This window comes from Cyprinodon tularosa, unplaced genomic scaffold, assembly GCF_016077235.1.
Source record: "Cyprinodon tularosa strain WSP-4 unplaced genomic scaffold, ASM1607723v1 ctg589, whole genome shotgun sequence".
In the NCBI taxonomy this organism is placed as follows: Eukaryota; Metazoa; Chordata; class Actinopteri; order Cyprinodontiformes; family Cyprinodontidae; genus Cyprinodon; species Cyprinodon tularosa.
Genome location: NW_024039328.1, coordinates 166,822 through 187,913, shown reverse-complemented (window position 1 = coordinate 187,913; position 21,092 = coordinate 166,822). Strand labels below are relative to the sequence as shown.

Here is a 21,092-nt window from a genome sequence, read left to right as displayed (position 1 = left end):
AAGTGCACCTGGCATATGATGCATGGTATATTATGACGAAACATTAGCCTGTGCAAACACACCCATAACAATGAAAGTGCCAAGTTATGACATCAGAATAGGGGCAATTCATTTCCTGGGGAGTCCTCCACAATAGCGCTGCAGAGAGGGATCTATGGGAAGTGCAAGCCGAGTCTTCTGGGTCATTATTCTTTTGTAATGGTTGCAGCATGCTGCACGGGATTGGGTCCTTTGTGTTAAACGGCGCCGTCCTGTGGGAAATGGGTGCCTTTGTGTGTACTTGTTTGCTCACCTCAGAGCATCTCTGTCATGCATACATCAGTTCCATACATCTCAGATTTGCTCTATTGATTTTCTCCTGTATGTTTACTCACACATCAAACCACATTTGGACAGCCAATAGCACACGGAGCACACCATACTATCCATCACATAAGCACTTCAGCAAACGTCAGCCTGCATCTCTGTCTAATTGGCTCCTAAGCATCTTAAGTAGCAACCGTTGCACGAGTGGTGTAGGATGTCCTGAGTAAACAGCACAACATAAGAGCCTCAGATGGTCCACAAAACAAAGGGAGAAGTTTCAAAGGTTAATGAGCATCTTGTCTTTATGCACACACACTCACACACAGGGGACCTACAGCAAGGTGTGGCTCTCCTGGTGCCCAGGGGGGCTCCCTGTTACAGAGGAGACACAAAAGTGCCACAGCAAGATGGCTCAGGAGCAGAGAGCGTGCACAAGGGACAACAAACAGACTCACAAAGGCCAGAAAACAGAAAGCACGACAAAGCTAATTTCCCTGCGATATGAAAGCAAGGTTCAACATATTCTCATTATCAGTTCGTATTAGGGGTGGAACGATTCACAAAATCCACGGTTCGGTTCGATTCACGGTTTCTGGTCACGGTTTTCGGTTCGATACATGTTGATTGTTCCACCGAAATCCCATAAAAATTTATGGAATTAATAAAAAAAATCATTTAAAAATTATTTTAAATGATCCGCGGAAACCATGGATCATTTCCGTATGTTTTGCTGCTTTGAATTTAATCATCTCGCGCATGAGCAGTGCATGAACCGAACGAAACACACACGAACCGAACCGAGACAGTCGAACCGAACGGTTCTGACGGTTTTCATAAATCGTCCCATCCCTAGTTCGTATGAAATCGTACGAAAAGTTATGCACACTATTTCGTACGTTTTTGACGTTTTTCCTCAAAAAACCACATCAGTGCGCATGCGCTGGCAGACAGGAAAAAAAAGCAGATCCGCGGACGGACGTAAAAATGGGAAAAACAGTGCAATCAGCACTTATTCATGTCTCTAACTACGTGGCTTGCTGTTTTATATCTTAGGGTCAGTGTTAGGGCTAATTGTAATTTAGATTCTATATTCGTCAATGGTGCGTCAAATGCGCATGCGCATACAACAAAAAAAACTTCCAAAACTTACGAAATTACGGTGCATAACTTTTCGTACGATTTCATACGCACCATAATGAGAATAGGTTGCAAGGTTTCAGATTTTAAACCTCAATTGGGTTATAAATAATTGTTTTTTTTTTAACTTTACTTTTAATCATAATTTTATGATCCTACAAAGAGAAACAAAGTAGACATGAAAGAGATGGGTCATCGGCTCAGGGGGACAGAGATGCAAAGAGAAAAAAAATGTAATAACAGGTTACAATAACATGTATGAAAAGCCAGGATGTATAAAGGAGATGGAGCAATAGTTCAATCCCATCTGCTTATAGGTTTACATAAAGCTTCATTCTTGGAAAAGATTTTAGGTGCATTTTTTGCAAAATAACATTTAGTTCCCCTGCATAATATTTTATTTTATTTTCATATCAATAATTCAATCTTTATGCAGATTCCAATTTGCATTATACTAAAATTGGACTGCAGATATATAGAAAATAAGAAGTACAGCACCGTCAACAGGTGCTATCTCCCTTACACTTTGTGTCAGATTTTTCATATTAGTATATAAAAATGAGTAAATACACAAAAAAAGTTATTAGAAAAAGATACCCAAAGCAACCTGGATGTAAATAGAAATCTTATTGACTCTCTCCCCTTATGCAAAGCCAGACTCAAAACCTATTAGTTCCAGCTTGCTTATCTGTGAATACACTGCTCTTTTCCCCATCCATAACTGTTTTTATGTTCCTGTATTTGTATATTTGTATTTTCATCTTTCTTTTTATTTATTTTTTGTATTTTCTGTAAAGTGACTTTGAGTGTCCAGAAAGGCACTGTTAAATAAAATGTATTATTATTATTATCACAGCCAGGCGAGTAGAATCCAAAAAAAACAATTGTAGAACCTCTCTGACAATTAGAAGTAACTACATGATGTTAATTTACAAAACAGGAACAAGCATTAAAAAAAAACCTTTGACACCAATTATCCCACAGGCTTTGAATCTATTTCTAAGGTTCTGGGACTAAAAAACAAGTGCAGTTTGGGGTCATCATCTACAAAAAAGAAAAAAAAAAGAAAAAGAAAAAAAGAAAACATGGAACATTTCTTAATGATAAAGAGACTGGGCAAAAAAGTTCAAAGGTCAGAAGCGGTGCTGAACAATAGAACAGAAAAGGTTCACTAAAAATCTGCCAAAGAACACATCAATGATCCCCAGTGAAATATATGGAAGACTGAGACAAACATTAAACATTTGAAAAATTTGTGTCCTGTTGCATTTGTGGAGTAAAAAAATCTTGAGGTATGTCCGTTCTTAACCTCACAGGCTCCAAACGAAAGTCATGAGAGATAAAAAATAAGTTACACAGCTTCCTTCATGGCATGAAGGGGAGGACTGTTGTTTTAAGAAGATCAATCTGGCCAGTGAAAGATATATTCACCTAACAGGGAATCGCCTTGATGAACTCAAGTTGTTTTTCCTCCAAATGTTCAAGTGCGAGAAAGTTCTTTATGCAGGGGGTGGGCTGGTTCCCCTGGGGGGAGTGTGTGTGTTGGGATTTTTATAAGGAATAAATGTATTTACTGAGGTTTGCCCAGTCAGAGTTATATCTCTCCATCTGAGGACGTTAAATAAATTGGAAAATTCTCTTGCAAGAAATGCCTCTATAGGTTTTTCCACAACTTCGCACATTTGTCCTCAAGAATAACACAGAATCACACAGAAAACGTGCTGTGAGGACTTTTTCTACTTGGCAATCTGCATTTCAAGCTTCTTCTGATGCAAGAAAATGATCCAAAGGAACCCAAAAAGTCCACTTCAAAGAAATAGGAGAGAGTGAGTGAGTCAAAGTCAGGACTTCATTTGGATAGCAAAACTGCAGGAAGGCTTTAAAGAGGCCATGACAAACAATAAAAATACTGTATAAAACATACTGAAGAGTAGCGCTATTTAAACATTCAGTTAAACCGTAAGTTCCAGCTGTGAGTCTTCAGCAAGACAGGAGAGTTAGAGAGAAATTCTATGGTTTGGCAGACGGCGAGGATCTCAGCAGGAAATCCTCTGCTCAGGGTTGATAAGAACATCGGGTCATAAGCCTCATCTAGCAATGACTGATCAAAATGTGCATCCAGCCAGAATAAAGCTGGAGATGGCACACTGTGCCTGCATAAAAAATGTATGATGTTCCATATGTTTTAATATACTGGGACTTTCTTCATGGCTGTTATGAAGAAAGTTCCTCTGCGTTTTAGCAAAAACAAGGTACAGCTAATCTCTACAGTCCTCTAAAATGCCTGGCCCACATTAACGCCTCAGAAACATCATTATGGCAGTTTCTGGCTCTAAGCAGAATTCAGCGCTTAATCCAAAGAACCTAAAAATCCTCTGTTACTCACTCAGCAAGAAAATTCTGCACTTTAACAGAAAGCACAGAGCAGGCTCCATTATATTGCATTAACATTTTACTTGAACATTATCAGAGAGGTTTAAACCACCATCTCCTATTAAAGCTTTTCTTTATTTGATATTGGAAGACAATACTTACTTTTGACGTTCAGATACATGGACTTGCTAACATCGGCCCCGACATCATTGCTGACTCTGCAAAGGTAGAAGCCACTGTCCTCCTCCAACACATGCTTGATAAGGAGAGAGCCGTTCACCAGAACTTCGATTCGAAAGCCTGAGTTCAGGGCTATGGGTTTGAACTGAGGCACCCCGGCACCTGTCAGAAAACAGGGAAAAAGTTCATTTGGGTGGGACTGGAAGATGCAAGCAAAAAATTAAATATTTTATGAATGTGTGGAAAACTGTTAGATAAGTTAGTTGCATTTTGCACAGTCTGCACATTTTGAACCTGGGCACCGCACAATGGCAGCCCACTGCTCCCCAAGGTCAAATGCATAGAGTGAAGTTCCCCATTGTGAGAAAATATAGGGATTTAATTTTTATTTATTTATTTTTTTCCAACATCTGAGATTTGTTTGAGTGCAACATAAGACCAGAGCTAGAATAAAATGGTTTAGATCATGGAAACCAGCCAGTATGAAAATGAGAGTATAATAGGGGAAACAGGTCATAAAAAGAACAACTATCATTGAGCTGTGAACTAGAAGAATCATTATAAATAAGAAAGATATTTATATTTTGTTTAGTTATTTTCATTTTTAATTAATACAAATGAAAGTCTATTGATAAAAAAAGAGCAATGATAAAAGATTAAATGTTAGATGCATGTGACTGGGTTGTGATATTTCTAGAACAGGTTCCTGGATGCCCAATAGAGGAATTACCTTGTTATGAAAATTTAACTAAGATTAAAACACATTCATGTCTTAGGATGTCCCACTTAAAGGCCAGAGCTAAATTAAATTGGGATTCCATTGTTAAACTTGATAACTGCTCTTCATAAACATTATCCAGTCTGATTGAGCATGCAGAGAGATTTGCATTGAAAATTGTTCAACAACACACATTTTTTTGAAAAAATAACATACTTTTCCTCCTTTCCACAGTTTTATTTACTTTAATTATTTATATTAGTTGAGAAAATTAAAATTGGAGGTTCTAATGAACCTGAACAAACCTGACGAGGTTAAATCATGGTAGCAGTAAAATATTTTTGCTTTAGAACGAAAAGTCAAAACAGGATAGCACAAGTTTGTTGGGTATACATATTTAGCAATTGTTGAACCCTGATTGATTCTGAGCTTTCTGTATGTTCTGGGAATGTAGGTGCATGTTTTCATGTGTGAACCTCATAATGCTGTAGATCTATGTTTGTTTTAAAGACATTCAGGCAAAATTCCCCTCTAGAATGTCATTTAAGTGACACAATGCCTTACTAACATCAATGCTGTGGAATAGCACTAAGGTATTGATTTAAAGCATTTTACACCAAAAAACATCTGATTTAATTCTTATAGAGAAATGATTGGTCTTTGATTACCTTTTGAGTACTCCCACTGAATGGTAGGAACTGGATAACCTTCCGCTGAGCAGTTTAGGATCACTGCTTTTCCATAGATGGCATCCTGGTCCTTTGGTTGAACCACAAATTTTGGAGGAACTAGAAATAAAATAGCTTCCAGGTTATTGATACTGTATGTATAATAAACAGTTTGTATGTATAAAATGTGTTTTAGTCTAAGAGTCACTTCTACTGTTTGCATCTTATCTTCACATCTGCGCTCCCTCCCCATCGCGTCTCCCACCCCTATTCACCTCGGACGATGAGCTGACTCTGGTGCTCCACGGCAGCGGCTTCATTGCTGGCGATGCAGGTGTAGTTGCCATTGTGGGCCAGCGTGAGGTTGGATATGCGCAGTGAGGTTGTGAAATCTATGTAGTCCATGGTGACGCCCAGGCTGGCTGGGATAGGCCTGCCATCTTTTTGCCAGGTGATGGAGACGGGCTGGTCGCCTGACATGACAACGCAGGGGATGAAGACTCGCTGGCCGATGAAAAACCGTGGGAACTCAAATGGCTGGATGGTAGGGGGGACTGTGAAAGAGACATGCTTATTTATTTCCCTGCAGCAACATGTTTTACAAGGTTTTAACCAACGTTTAACATCAGCACATCTCTTTATATCAGATTTGTATTTTGTGTAAATATAAATGCTTAAGAAATGTAATCAGTTCTCTCCACATGTAATACTTCTCTAACAACATGTATAAAACTTATATTTACTCCCCTTCTTCCATCTGGGGACACTGAAACCATTGTGAGAACCCAATCCTTTGGAAAGTTAATGATTTAAAATAGCACTGGAATAAGCAGCACTTCAGCGCTTATTCAATTCACAACAAAATAGGCGTAATAGGCTCCTGGGGATTCCCTCTCAGAAGCAGAGGAATGCTAAGCAGCCGAGAGGCAAATTAGCTGAGGTGGAATCGCAGTGTAGCTTTTGCCTACACTGTGTGATTTTCCCCCTTTGCACACTCGTTAGCTCTTCAAGGCCCGACATAGAGAGGGAGGGGTCACATTTACCCATCCGATGTTTCAAATTATGCAGCGTCATTGAGAAAAGAGAGTCATCTGAGGTTATCATCATCTGGCTGTATACTCAGCACCGATGAATATTTAGATGAGCTCCAGATGAACTGGCTGGCTGCAGTGATGGAGATGGAGCTTTGCTATCAGCAATGTGTGTCTGTTTTATTGAGAGTGTGTCACACAGATCAAGCTCTATACGCCTGTATATTCTTAACCCTGCCTGATGAATCCAACTGCATGACATTACAGCTGGAAATTAAACCAGACGGGGGTCTTCTTACCTTTTACAGTAACATAGACACTCTGGTGAGTGGACAGCTGAGGCTGCACCAGCACGTTACACGTGTATTCTCCTTCGTCCACATCCTTCTGCACATCAAACAGCTTCAGAGTGCCGTTGTTCTCGAAGGCTCGCTGCCTGTGGTTGTACGGCAGCAAATTGGAGTCCTTGTACCACTTGATGGAATAGTAAGGGTACCCAATGACGCGGCAGTGGATGTACATGTCCCGCCCAGCAATGGCAGTGAGGTTTTTCATTGGTCTGATGCTGGCAGGCCCTTGAGGACACATTGGAGAGAGAACTCTCTTAAAATGATTTTGAGGCTTGGGGGTTGACTGAATAATAACTGTGTCATGTTGTGTTTTTTTTTTCTTAAGGCAAACAGATTTTATATGCCTTCTTAATTCAAAGAGCAAGGAAAGAAAAAATAGATCTCTAATTAGGTTCCAGAATGCCTTGTTAAGTATAATTGAAAAGATTAAAAGTAAAACATAACACCTCTGACTTTATTTCTTTTCAAACATTTTCTTTCCAAATATGTTTAAAAATCTAAATGTTCCCTGAATTCTAATCTGATTTGTATTTTGGCTCTGTAAAGTTATTGATCAGTCCAAAGGATTATTCATATAATCACTGTTTTCTTTCTGTTAATAGGTCTACCTGTAACTTGGAAAGCAAGGGGAACTGTTGATACTAATGAATGAAGCCCTTCCGTTTTCTTGAAAGTTAACCACAGACTAACATCGGAGACAAACGGATCAACTTTAACTCTTTAAGAGAACACCTATTAGCCTATAAGATACTTTGCTAACATTAGTATCTGCAACTAGGAAGAAAAGAGTACAGTGAGTACAGTAAAAGGCAGGATTTCCAATTATAGGCAGTTTACCTTCTCAGATTGATCCACCCTCAAAGTGACAACAGTTGACAATAGCACAGAGAAACAGGTCTTAACACAAGTAGAAGAAAATCTACAGATGCATAAAAAGCAAGAAAGTGCATAGAAGGAGCATTAACCAATGCTTCTGATATATTGGGGGGTTATGGTATTGAACCTGCACACATGAGAAGGTTCAAAATGTGCATCTGGACGTTTTGTAATAAAATTGCACATATGAGTATTCATTAAGTTTGTCCCCATTAGGCAAAATTCTGACTTCATACATAAAAGCCGTAAGTCAACGGAGGGAGAGAATTATGGTGGCCAAATACAAAACACAGACAAAAAATATCACTTTGCATCTGACTTGGAATGTGCTTAGGAGAACGGTCCTTCACGGTGCTTACATGTATTAGCGCTCCAACTGCAGATTGCTCTGCTGTGAGCCAACAGAACCTACAAAGGCTCCTGGACATCTTCAAACTGAGCAGAAGTTTGGTTGCCTAAATTTTATGACTGTCATAACACTGATAATTTGCTAATTCCCCCTCTCATCAAGTCATCCAACACATTTCTATACATTATGGGAAGAAATCCTTTGGTAACTAATGGAACTTCATAAAGTAATTTTATGAGCAAATGAAGCACATATCTTTAAAGCAGTCACAACTAAACTGGGCTCTTTAGTTCACACGTATTTCCTTCTTTCCTATGCACTTTGGTAACAATTATCAATGTAGGGATATGAATAAATAATAATGTATCTTTATTTATCTCACATTGGAGAAATTTACATCTACAAATAACCCATCCCCTTGAGCAGCAGTGGGCTGCCATTGTGCGGCGCCTGGGGAGCAGTGGGGGATTAAGGGTCTGGTCGAGTGGGGCTCAAACCCAGAACCTCAGGATTCCAAGCTCTATGCCCTAACCACTAAGCTGTCACTCCCCTATGTCAAATGAAACATTATGTTGACTATGGTTTCTCTTTCATTGCATCTATGAGGGCCTGTATTCATCAGTTTACCCATTATCAATAACTACTTGTGTGTGATTTATCTATTTAGGCTTCTGCAAAGGAAAAATAGTAATGATTTTACACAAAACAAATCATTTCCTGTTTTATTGCCTTATGAATAACTACCTACATCAAGTTCATGGTCTTTTGTCAAATATTAATACTAACAGTAAATCAGTAAAAAAGCTTCCTGAAAGGAAACTAACAGTAAGGTATTTAATGATGATACATTTTTATCTGAATATTCTTGCTTTTTAAATCTGTGAATCCCTTCAACAACCTTAGCAAGGCATTCCTTCAGCATCTGCACATCTCTGTGCTTTTCAGCTGACATTGAAAACTGAATTTTCTAAAGACGTGTTGATGTGTGTATGTGATGGTGTGCTGGAAGAGTTGATCTGACAAGCACCTCTTACGTTTATTCGCGCCTGGTACGAAACCGTCCCTGCCGAGTTGTTGCAGATGCAGCGGTACACCCCTCCATCAGGGACCTGGGTTTGGGTAATGTTGAGGTGGCTGGTCACGTGGCCTTCTGCGTTGGTGTAGTAGGAGATGCGGTGCCGGCTGTCCCGAATGACCGGTTCGTCATCCAGAGTCCATGTCACCCTGGGCTCGGGTGTACCCTTCACCGTACACAACAGCGACACAAACTCATTGACGTTGTAGACCTTCTCGCTGAATGATGCCAGGATCTTTGGGGTGCCATCTGGAGACAAAAAGGGTTTTAATAAACTTACATGATCTTTAGTAATCAGTTTTGTAAACTGTTTATCAGACTAAGTTTACAAAACAAATGTTACGAGAATTTCGGGTACTGGACCTTAAAAGACAGAGCAACTTATTCAAAATAGTGATAGTCCGCATATGTTAGAGTCAAAAGTGCACAGAGACTCCATGCAGAGATCACAGATTCACATTTAAATGATCAACTGTGAGCTCTGACCTTCCAGGATCACTTGAACAAATTCTTGGGCAGACATCTTGCCATGCCTGGCGAAGCACTGATAGGCTCCTCCATCGCTTTTGGCCATGCCAGCCATAACCAGGTTCTCTCTGTGTTGGCCCGTCATCCGGACACTGTTGCTGGGGTAAATGAGCTCTCCATTGCGGTACCAGGATAACTGATACTCCTCTGAGCCGGTTACACTGCAGGTCAAGGAAACCTGGCTTCCAACGCTGCCCTTCACCTTCCGCGGACTCACTGTCACCTTCAGAGGTTCTGTTATACAGGGAGGTCAGCACTTATTAATGGTTACCAAAAAAGGCAAAGCATTTTAACATTGTCTTAGGTATTTACTAAAACTGATAAAGGTCCCCACATTAAGTAGGCGCATACCGATGAGTACTGACCTTTTACCTGCAACCTGCCAACAACCTCAGCATTTCCGTAGTTGTTCCACACCTCACACACATATGTCCCTGTGTCACTGGAGTGGGCTCTTTCAATCAGCAGGCCTGTCACACTCTGTCTAAAGCGTGTGTCTGGTTCCAGCGGCCGGTTGTCCTTTAGCCAACGGTATTTGGGTGCAGGGTGGCCTGAGGCCTTGCAGGGCAGCTCCACTCGATGATTTGCCATCACCTCCCGACGCTCGAAGCTGTCCAGTATGTGTGGTGCTGAATTTGTTGGATCTGCAGGGTCAAAGAGTTAGTTATTGTAAGCTGTAGTTTTTGTGGTCAGAGGTTGAAGTTTACCCAATGTGTCATGTTTATGTAGGAAGAACATTTCGTTCTTAAGTAGGCCCATAGTCTGGGCTTAACCTGTTAATCATTAACCAAAGACTCTGTGAATATTGAATGGTCCAGGCTGAGAACTCGAACTCAGCTTTACCTTGAGTGTCCAAGTTTCCCATTGCCTACTGACAATACCCCTTTAACAATATGCATGACTGCTTTATAGCTACGGATGAACTTTTCATCCCAAACTCTATTTGTACCAGTAAACAAACCAGGTTGGACAGACATATCTAAAGCAGATAAATCTTCTTTTAGATAAATATTTTTATGATTCGTGGAAATAGTCCTAAAAATACATTTCCTGAGGAACCTTGTGTTATATCTTAATCAAAATTAAACAGTGACGTCTGTTAGAGAGAAAATGAAATAAATGAAAATGGAAGGTTTTAACTTGTATTTCACTGATTCTTGGGAATTTGGATAAAACAGGTTTTAATTTTGAAGATAAAAAGTTAGTTGGATTACAAAATCTGAAGGTATATTGTTATAGACCAAGGTCTTGGCTGTTCAGCAGTGTACAGGTGCAACCTCCTCATTTTGTATTTCTTTCATAAAATAGGCATTTTTCCAGTTATTACTTTGTTTTTGTCAACACCATCAGACACAATAAAAAGCTAATTATTTTTTATTTATTTGGTCTAATAAGTATTTAGAGTTTTTAAATCTTTATCTGGCATTGTTAGCACACATTTATGCTGTTAAATGTTGAATATTCATTTTTGTTAATTTTTTTTAACTGTTTCACGTGTAGTCCTTTAAAATATCTAACATCAGATAACGTTTACTTTAAGCCTAAATAGAAAAAGTCATGTTTTTTTATTTAACAAACATATTTTTGTATTAAAAGAGACCATTACTTTAATGAGAGAACAGCACTGAAGAAACATATTGCAAGCATATTCATTTAAAACGAATAAAAACCCTCTGACGGTGGTGACTTTAGAACTGACGGTGGTGACAGTGGCCTCATTTCAACATACAATTCCAAACTGTATACAATTCAAGTCAATGGTTTCTTGCTTATTAACTTTATTTAACTATTTGGTCCAAAAAATAACAATCATGAGCACTGTGACAAATATTTTTCAAGGAATATAAGGTACAATTAAGAAATATCATTATCAGTCAGAATCATTCTCTGATGCTTTATTTTCTTGCGTGTGATTGTGTCCTGTTTGTCAGTTGTCATTCGTGCTGCATTATGGTAGAAATTTTGAACCTTCTGAGTAATTGCTTGAATATATGTAGGTTTTTTGTCAGTAGGCCTTCACACTTCTTTTGATATTCCCTGTTTCTTTTCCTTCTTTCCTTCACAGATATCTGCTTCCTAGCCATAACTTCCTAAAATACATAAAGTCAAAGTTGAGTGTAATGACTATGAAATTGGGGGGAATTACAGTAAATGTTAGATTTGGTTAAATGTTGCCCTGCCATAGCTTACAAGGAATATTGTATACTATGTGCTATGTAGGTAGGTAGTAGGTGCACTATGTGCATCCCAAATGATGTAAACCAAATGAACATGGCATAATAGTGAATTGAGAGACAGGGAAGGCACACCCCATCCCCTAGGGTTATACAATATGGAAGAAATCTAGGCGGAATTACATAAATAAAAATATAAAAGAAGTTAATGAAACATTACAGATCAACAATTATTTTCTAGCCTCCATTGAGAACCATTTGTAGTTTTTTGTCACCACCGTCAGACTGTGCGTCACCACCGTCAGACAGAAAGTCTGACGGTGGTGACAAAATCCTACTCTTTCACATGATATGCATGAGTTGTTCACATTAGCCATCTTGTTTCCCCTCCGTTGCTAGCTACTTTAGACCTCTTCTTAAAAAGTAAACATTTATGTCATAATCTAATCTAATATTTTTTATACAAAAGAGACGGTGTTGACATGTTATGGTTGTGACATTAGCAGTGTCCAAAAATATGAACAAGTTTAAGAGAAAATAGCAAACCTACAGGAGCTTGAGTGACCTTAAGGCATCCAGTAGAGCTGAAGATTTGAAAATGGGGTCCTCAGGCATGTAGTTGACCTTTTAGTTGCCTGATTTTATTGCTTTTTATAAATATCTGACGGTGGTGACAAATATGTGGGACACATTTTGAGCAATCACAAAATAATGGTTATTATTGTTCAAAACTCACTGTTTGTAGTTTTAAATACATATTAAAATGTACCCTTTCATTTGGTAAAGATATTATTCAATTCAATTATTACTTTTTGTTTTTTTAATGAAGTTGAAATGATTATCTCCTATCCAAGGACAACTGATTTTATAGGCAATGGGCCAGCATATAATCATTAAATTAACAATAAAATAAAATAAACTTTAAAAGAACCTTGCATTTGTGCAAAGGACCCCCTGATTATAACCTTGATTGTTTTTATTCATGAAAATGTTATTTCTTTCCAACAGAATTAGCACTTTTCTTAGTGGGACATGTTTTTGCCAAAGTTTCAAGAATCAGTGATTTATAAGTGAGCACAGTCCTGAACTCACACTAAAGGTTCAAACAAGGTTGGATTAAATCAAATTCTTCAGTCAACATGAGTTTCCATTTTACTTTTACATAGTTATAAAGAATCAGACATATAGCTCAGCTTTACCAATTTGATTTTCCTGATATTTGCTCATTTTCATACCTTTCATCATATGCAGAGAAATTTTTAAGGAACAAATTATTTCTGATGTACAAAGATATCAGTCAAGAGAATGACAAAGTGTCAGGTTCACACATAACTTTAAAATGGCATGATGAAGACAGCCATTAATTGGGAACGCAGTGAGAAAAACAGAAACAGGTCAAGGAGTCCATTAACAGGCTATAGTGACAGTGGAGACATTGTAATTTTCTATTAATTTTTGATGGGTTTTTTTACATGTTAAAAAAATCTACCATTGTTCTCAGTCTGAAATAAGATGTGTGGTTAGAACACACAAGAAGCCCAAGTTAAAATCACCTTAGGACCTGTCATTGAAAACTGTCAAAGGGAACCACATCAGAACATTTATGCCACGTTTCCTTAAAGGTAGAGACACAGATAAGCAAGCCCTGAAAGAATCCCACTTACACAGACAGTGTTAGTGGTGTTGCCAGCATCATGCACTGCATGCACTTTTTGTTAGATGGATATTGTGTTTGTTTTTGGCAAAATAAATGTAACTATTTGTTATGGATATTATTTTCATGATTTGTCACAAGCACAATTGTATGGCCATATCTTCCTCTGCTATGTTCAGATCTGTGTATTATTAATTTGTTTTTTTTTATTGGAGGGGTTGTCTGTCACTCATGTTGGTGCTCTCATCTCCACTTCTTAAACTGTTTAAAAAAAAATCAATTTTGGCAAATTGGATAAGGACTCTTAAACTAGGTTCTTACCTGAGACAATTAGACGGGCACTATTGCTCTGTCGGGTCTCCCCTGTGTACCGATGTCGTGTCATACACCTGTAGTTGTAAAGCCCGTCTTCCATTTGCACATCCAGGATATATAGGGCACCCGTGGATGTAATTAGAAACCGTGACACTGAAAAGAAACACATGCAGAAAGCAAAATCAGCAACCTATCAAACATTTTTAAGTGTATATATATGTAAAAAAATAATTAAAAATAAAATCATAAAATCAGGGAAACATAGTAGACATTTATAAGCACCTTATATGCCTGTGTGTGACACATTTTATGTTTTCTATTAAGTTAGTGTACCAGGCTGCAAAGACTGCACACTTTTAAATATTTCAGAAAATCTAAATATATATATGCTTTTCTTCATGCGACTGTCCCACTCACGCTCAGCCTAATTGTCTTGCACAACAAACAACTTATTAAAAGCAATAATAAGCTCCAAAACAGTTTGACTCATTATGTGATTTGCCTTCTTGTTACTCGCAGAAAATAACTAAAACAGAAACTTCAAAATCTGTAGTGTAGTGATTCATGTCTACAACTGATTACTGTACAGTTTAACCAGAAACTTGTGATAAAAAAACCTAAACTTTTTCTCAAAAAGAAATAATCTTTTCTGAATTCTTCAAACTCAAAGTTAAAGGGATAGTTCGGGATTTTTGACATGAATCTGTATGGCATCCCCATCACCAGTGTCATGCAATCACACTGACTTACCCCTGGCAGCATCCTGTGAGCAGAGTTCTCGTCCAGTTTTGGTCAAGCCGAAAGTAGTCCGGCAGGTTTGCTAGACCCAGCGAAATAAAACGTTTATCTTCCCAAAACATTATGTGTTCAAAAGAGCGATATTTTTGCATCCCAAAAACATTGTAGTGGAAAAAGTCACATGTCGTTATCACTTGGTCCTATTTTCTCTCTGTTCGTATCAGTGCGCGCGACACCATGACCTGACAGCTAGGGCCTACTAACCTGACAACAGCCAGATGCATGTCTCGCTCCGCCTAGCTCCTAGCTGGGCGGAGCGAGGCATGCATCTGGCTGTTGTCAGGTTAAGGGCCTACCTGTTTGATTCGCAATTGTTTACTACTGGGGAAAATGTCTGACTACGAGAGCGACGAGGAAAACATCGACTTCCACTTAGAGCCAAAGGGATATCTTTATGAACCCGAGTACACTGACGATGAACTTCGACAAATGGAGTTAGATCGGGCAGAAAGAGAGAGGGTGGACAGAGAAGTGATGGAAGCTGAAGCCGGAGCCGCAGGAGCCACAGCTGGAGCTGCGATATCCAGGGTGGCCGACAAATCATGGTGCACTTGTTTCAAGTGCAAATTAATGCAGACAGAGGTGGATGCTACTGTTGCCACGAGTGGGATTTAGTAATGCCCGAGATACAGAACCTTTCCATTGATGAGGATGTCGGAGTTGCAGCAGCTGCTGTCTGCATCACTGAAAGCACTGAAATGAGCTGGAAAAGTTGAGCTCGCTGTCAGAATGACGGCGCGCACTGATACGAACAGAGAGAAAATAGGACCAAGTGATAACGACGTGTGACTTTTTCCACTACAATGTTTTTGGGATGCAAAAATATCACTCTTTTGAACACATAATGTTTTGGGAAGGGAAACGTTTTATTTCGCTGGGTCTAGCAAACCTGTCAGACTACTTTCGGCTTGACCAAAGCTGGACGAGAACTCTGCTCACAGGACGCTGCCAGGGGTAAGTCAGTGTGATTGCATGACACTGGTGATGGGGATGCCATACAGATTCATGTCAAAAATCCCGAACTATCCCTTTAAGTCAGTCTGCTTCCTATGGAGTCAAAACGACCACAGCAGATGGCATAAAACAAGCTGTGTGCATCTTTCATTTCCTGAATTGTGTCTGGAACCAGAAACCCAACCGATACTGTATTAAAAAGAAAAGTAAAACGGCGTCACCGAGCCTAGGACAGGCACAGTAAAAGCCACTACAGGTGGTGGGTTTTCCTAAGACAATACAGAAGACCTCCTCAGCCATGCTGCAACTAGAAATCCCTCATCTTCTTTAAAAAGGGGGGAAATAAATGAGTCAAATCTGAAGGAAGAAAAAGGATTGTTTTTGTTATTGTTCTTTACTTCATATCTAATGTGGTTTAAGGTTGAATGGAGTGTATTAGACAGAATTCAGAACATTTTAACATGAGAGGGACTTTTTTATTTTTCTTAATAATATTTACTTAAAGTAAAAATTCATTTTGCTGTTTTCTATGAGTAAAGTTTTAAACTTTTAACCTTACTTGTATGAAAGCAAAGTTTCAACAAAGTGGAAAACCTTCCTCACTGAATCTCTCACTGGTATAAAAGTTCTTTAATATACAGGACATATTAACTCCTTGCAAACTGTTCTTCCAAATTTCAATCAAACAGAGAGAGACTTTTCTTTGGGATGCTGAACTGGTTCAGGGATTTTGTTGAAGCCTGAATTGCAATTTGTAGAATACCTAAACCAATGTGAAAGAAACAGGCCAATTTCACCATAGATTTCCAGTCTAAAAGCTGTGATTGATATATGAATACAATAAACAAAAGACCTGCTGGATTAAAGTTTTATTAAGGTTTTTTTTTTATGATGATAATAAAATAAGACATGACAGCCACCGACTGCAGCAGAGAAAGACGACTGCGTGTATTCATTTCATCTTATACATGCTAGAAGAAGGAAACAGAGAAGAACCAATATTGAAGTCACTTAGCAAATATTTGCAAGTCAAGTGAGGTACGCAGCCCTGTGTGATTGTAGTCACCAAACATCTGCTGCAGCCCATTTAGCTCCGAACAGCTCTGAGACGCTGTGACAAGTCTGTGTGCTGTGTAGCAGTGTAACACAGCTCGTTATCATGTAGTCCATCGCTCTTTCCTCTCTCTCCTGGGGGAAACTCTCGCACACAGGTCTGCTCTTCTTCTTTTTTCCCCTCCCGCTGCAGACTAAAGTGTGAGGAGCTGGGGATCACAGAGCTCTTTGATAAGGCACGGCTGCTCGGGTCGGATGGCAGTAATGTAATGCTAATTTGCATGAACACGTGGAAGAAGACGGAGGTAGTCAATATTTATGAGCGGCAATGTGCGCTGTGGCCGGTGGCTGCCAGAGTATTTTATGTCACAAATGATGGAGAGGCCTATCAGGGATGGTGATCAAATGAGGCTGCTGCATGGTGGGGGATTCTGGAGGTACAGTGAGACACATTATCATGCAGACTTTATGGGGTGTTGAATTACCCTCATTTAGTCCTGCCATGCCAGTTTAACACTGATTAAGACTGCTGGGCCAGCACACACAGCACATGCTTAGAATAAGGGAATATGGATAACCAAACAGAACGCACTGCATGTATCTGGAGTTTCAGGGGGGTTTAAGAAAGACATGGAGCAGAGGAAAATATACAACTGGTTTAGAGGATGGAGGAATATACAGCAAACAGCAATGGTGGTTCTACTGTAAGTAAGGTTGACCTAGTTAGAAACAGAGGATTTCACACCCTAGGGCAGGAGTAACCAATTAAAATTCAGCGGGGTCCAAATACAGAAAATAAACAACCAGTAAAGGTCCGGAGACATTTTCAATTATCATCTGTTACTTTAAACAGAATTTAACACTGAAATAAAATGAGGTGTTTATGCCTCCATGTTTTAGATTGACTTTTTTAATAAAAAAAAATATATACATATGAAAAAAAATTTGAACATTTTTCATTTTAAAATCTTACGTGTTTTTTTAAGTAGAGAACAACAATCGTTCAGTTTGATATATAGACAATTTCCTGATTCACATATTTTATAAAACACCTGAACTGACTGTTTCTTTCTTTAATCTGTCTTAATGAGAGCAGTGGGCTTTATGCTGCCCTGCAAGGCTTTAAACCTGGGTTTGATGGAGACAAAGCCATTCTAAAGCACATATCAAGGAGCTCATTTTGAGCCTGGATCCATATTTATTTCTGATTCTGTTCATGGTAGAGAATCCTGCTTCACAGCAGCAGGTTGAGCCAAACATCCTCTAAATATGCAGGGTCATCTTTTAGTACCATTTCACTTTTCTGTCACCAGTTCACCACAGTTCTTCCAGTAGTCCACACTTTCTCTGCTCTCTTTATCTCATCATCTTCTCCTTCTTTCCCATCACCCGGCTTGCCACAGGTTTGCCTGCTGTGTCTAAAAGTGGCAGCAGCAGCAACCCAGACTGACAGCAGCTCATTGGACAATTTATATCACGTGCAGCCTGGTCCCGGACGCTGTGGAGAGCTTTACCGTATTAACAGAAGAAGCGACGCAAGTGAAATCAGACACTGTCGTCGGACAAGATGCGGTAAATGTTTTAAATCAGGTTGGGTCTGGATTTGCCAGCAGGTGGGTCCCGATCCGGACAACGGTCCGCTAATCTAAGAGGGTATGTTATTAGCTGGGTGCTCAGAGATACCCTGATTGTGCATGATGGACGAAATGTACGGTAAACACAGCCAACTGATATATGTGTTTGTGTATTTTTTCCATTTCATAGGTTTATAGGATACTTCTCTCACTTATTTCCTTGTTTCTTTACCTTTCTCGAAATCTTGTGTGACATCAGCAAAAAGAAGCAGCTTTTATTCTAACATACATGAACGGGACAAAAGGCAATACTAAACGTGCTGAAAGGCTTGGAGACCAGCGAGGGAAGCAGAGTAGTAAATCTAAGTTTTCGGCTCATTTTGTTTCCAGTCAAGGCTTAGATGAGATTAGAGCCAAATATACAGAAGTACAAAAAGCTAAACCTGGGATGTATTATCTTTATAGTCATATCTTCTCTCAGTAACATTTACTGCTACCATAGCTACAAGAATAATTGTTGGTTTATGAGACGCTTCTTATTATCGCATACATTTTCTGATGGTATAACACTAACAGTGGTATACAGACAGACAATTTAAATCCTTAGAACTGACAATTAATATGTACACAGCTAGGATGTACAGCAAATGTCATCCGAAGCTCTTTGGCTAAATGTATATAGTCAATTCAACGCAGTCATCAGGACAGGTTCAAAATCATGTATGTTTAAATATGCTTTTTTCTAATTGAGTTTTAGTTCAAAAGCTTATTTTATAAAGCTGGGAATGTATATAAAGCACGCTAAAGCGATGCCCCCTCCTTCACAAAAACTGCGGTAAAAGTGGACAGTTAACTACGTCACAATATTTACAGTAAATACCTCTGAATTCCCCATCAAACTTTTGAATGTTAATATAATATGTTTCCTTTTTTTTTTTCAGTCGGGTAATCTTAACACCAAGTTAAAGCTGCTTCATAGTCTATATATATATATATATATATATATATATATATATATATATATATATATATATATATATGTATATATACACATATAAATACATATACATATATACACATATATAATATATATATATATATATATATATACACAAATATATATTAACAGACGTGTATTTGTAATTCAGTCTTTATGTAAAATCTCGAGATTATATGTAATATGTCATTACCATAAAAATATAGTCAATACATGTGCATTGATTTAACGCTTTTGGCACATCATCAGATAGTGTCAGTGTGTGTAATATTCTTAATATTTGACTACACTTTTATTATGCTGCATTAACACACTAATTTTGTGGCGATGTATTTGTATAATATTTTTTATTGCATGATTTATAGATTTCATGCTGCATATGCATTGTGATATGGCCATTTTTTTAACCTAAATTTACAGACTTAGACTTAGAAAACATTTATTGTCATTTTGTACACACACTGTATACAAAACAAAATTTCGTTTTGTACAGCTCTCATGATATTTCCATTTCCAGCAGATTTCCACTAATCTACTGATGCTATGAAACAGCAAGTGTGTCTCAAACTGATGAATTTATCTTTATTTTAAAAGTCTTAAGCCCCCCCTGAAATTGGGAACATCTGTGTTTGATGCTGTAGCGCACGTATTGTTCACATTCAGATTCAGGTCAGGTCTGACAAGGGAATACCAATATGGCGGCTGGTAATTTCACAGCAACGTATACTACCAATGGCCAATCGGCAATCCAGTGAATAAATAAGGATCAGTGGGTAGAAACTGAAAGCACCAGAATAAGAAACATGAACATCTTTTCCTGGCAGGTTTCGACATTTTAAATCAATTTAGGGATCTCACCCATCACATGCTAACGGGGGATACAATAGCCTCCAAATGCTGTTGTAGTCTGTGTTAAAATATTTCATGCCTGTGAGCGAGTCTTTCTGTGGCCACGCCTGTGTGTATATTTAAAAAACTATGGCTTCAGTTTTGCCCAGGTGGCTTGTAGGACCACCAGCCCTCTTCCCTTCCTCTGGCCCACCCAGCTGCTTTGGCATCACTGGTGCTATAAACACAAGTCCCTTTCTGTGGATCCTCGCTAAATAGCCCCTATTTATCCCTGTTTAAACCACACTGAGCCTGCAAGTAGATGTTTTGTTCTCTGAGACACTTTGCAGTTTGCTACTGAAACTTAATTGCTTCTGCAACATAATAAAAAGAGTGAAAATCTTGCCTGTGCCCTGGTGCTAGTGAAGCACTTTTCCCCAAGGACAGTTAGCACTTGGGTATATATGCATCACAAGACACAAAGGTTGATGTTCACCAAGGACTAAGGGAACAGTATTTTCACTAAAGTGGGACACCATGACACACGCTGCATAGCCGAGCACTTTGACCTGAGCTTGCTGAGCGACCATCTGCCCTGAACCACCTGCTTTAACCTAAAAGGTTCAGAACTGCTCGCTTAAGGCATTTCTCTGCTATTTTAATTGAGACATGAGATGAGGAAGGATGAGAAGGGAGGAGGAGGTGAAGACATGCTGAAGGAGAGAGACAAAAAAATTAAAGATCAAGAGGAAAAGAGCACCTCTGGGATACAACCACTTTCTGTCATCTTAAATGACTTACAAATTGGCTTACAGCTATGCGCTTCCAGAGGGGGGAGGGGGAAAAAAGCGCACAACTTTCATATGCTAATTCCGATCATGGCTAGGCAGAGCAATTATCAACAAAAGTGTCAGCCATGTCTGTCTGACAGATCGCAACAGGAACCACCCAGCGCCTCTATCTCCCTGAGTATCACCCTCTATTACAGATGAAACACGCTGCTGCAAAAGCAACAACTCAATGCACTACAGTTGTGTGGGTGAAAAAGGGAAGACATGATAAATCAGAAAACAAAAATCAGTCTTTGAACTGCAATCTCTAAACATGCTTTTAATAACAAGCTGTAGGAAGTTATTTCAACAGAACCTAGACCT

General features: G+C 38.9%; 1 protein-coding gene across 4 annotated transcripts in view; it reads right to left on the bottom strand.

Annotated features, from left to right (window-relative positions):
* The window catches only part of LOC119797547 (Down syndrome cell adhesion molecule homolog), a 137,945-nt gene that overhangs the window by 45,927 nt on the left and 70,926 nt on the right, over positions 1-21,092 (bottom strand). For 3 of the 4 annotated variants that reach the window (XM_038306666.1, XM_038306665.1, XM_038306664.1), the window contains exons 4-11: positions 13,741-13,887; positions 9,957-10,235; positions 9,550-9,825; positions 9,016-9,312; positions 6,713-6,988; positions 5,658-5,936; positions 5,383-5,502; positions 3,979-4,158 (exon numbers count right to left, since the gene is read on the bottom strand). In XM_038306666.1, the coding sequence (XP_038162594.1) occupies positions 3,979-4,158; positions 5,383-5,502; positions 5,658-5,936; positions 6,713-6,988; positions 9,016-9,312; positions 9,550-9,825; positions 9,957-10,235; positions 13,741-13,887 (1,854 nt within the window). Of the gene's footprint in view, positions 1-3,978; positions 4,159-5,382; positions 5,503-5,657; positions 5,937-6,712; positions 6,989-9,015; positions 9,313-9,549; positions 9,826-9,956; positions 10,236-13,740; positions 13,888-21,092 lie in introns of those variants that run through there. The other variant, XM_038306667.1, reaches the window with a different exon arrangement.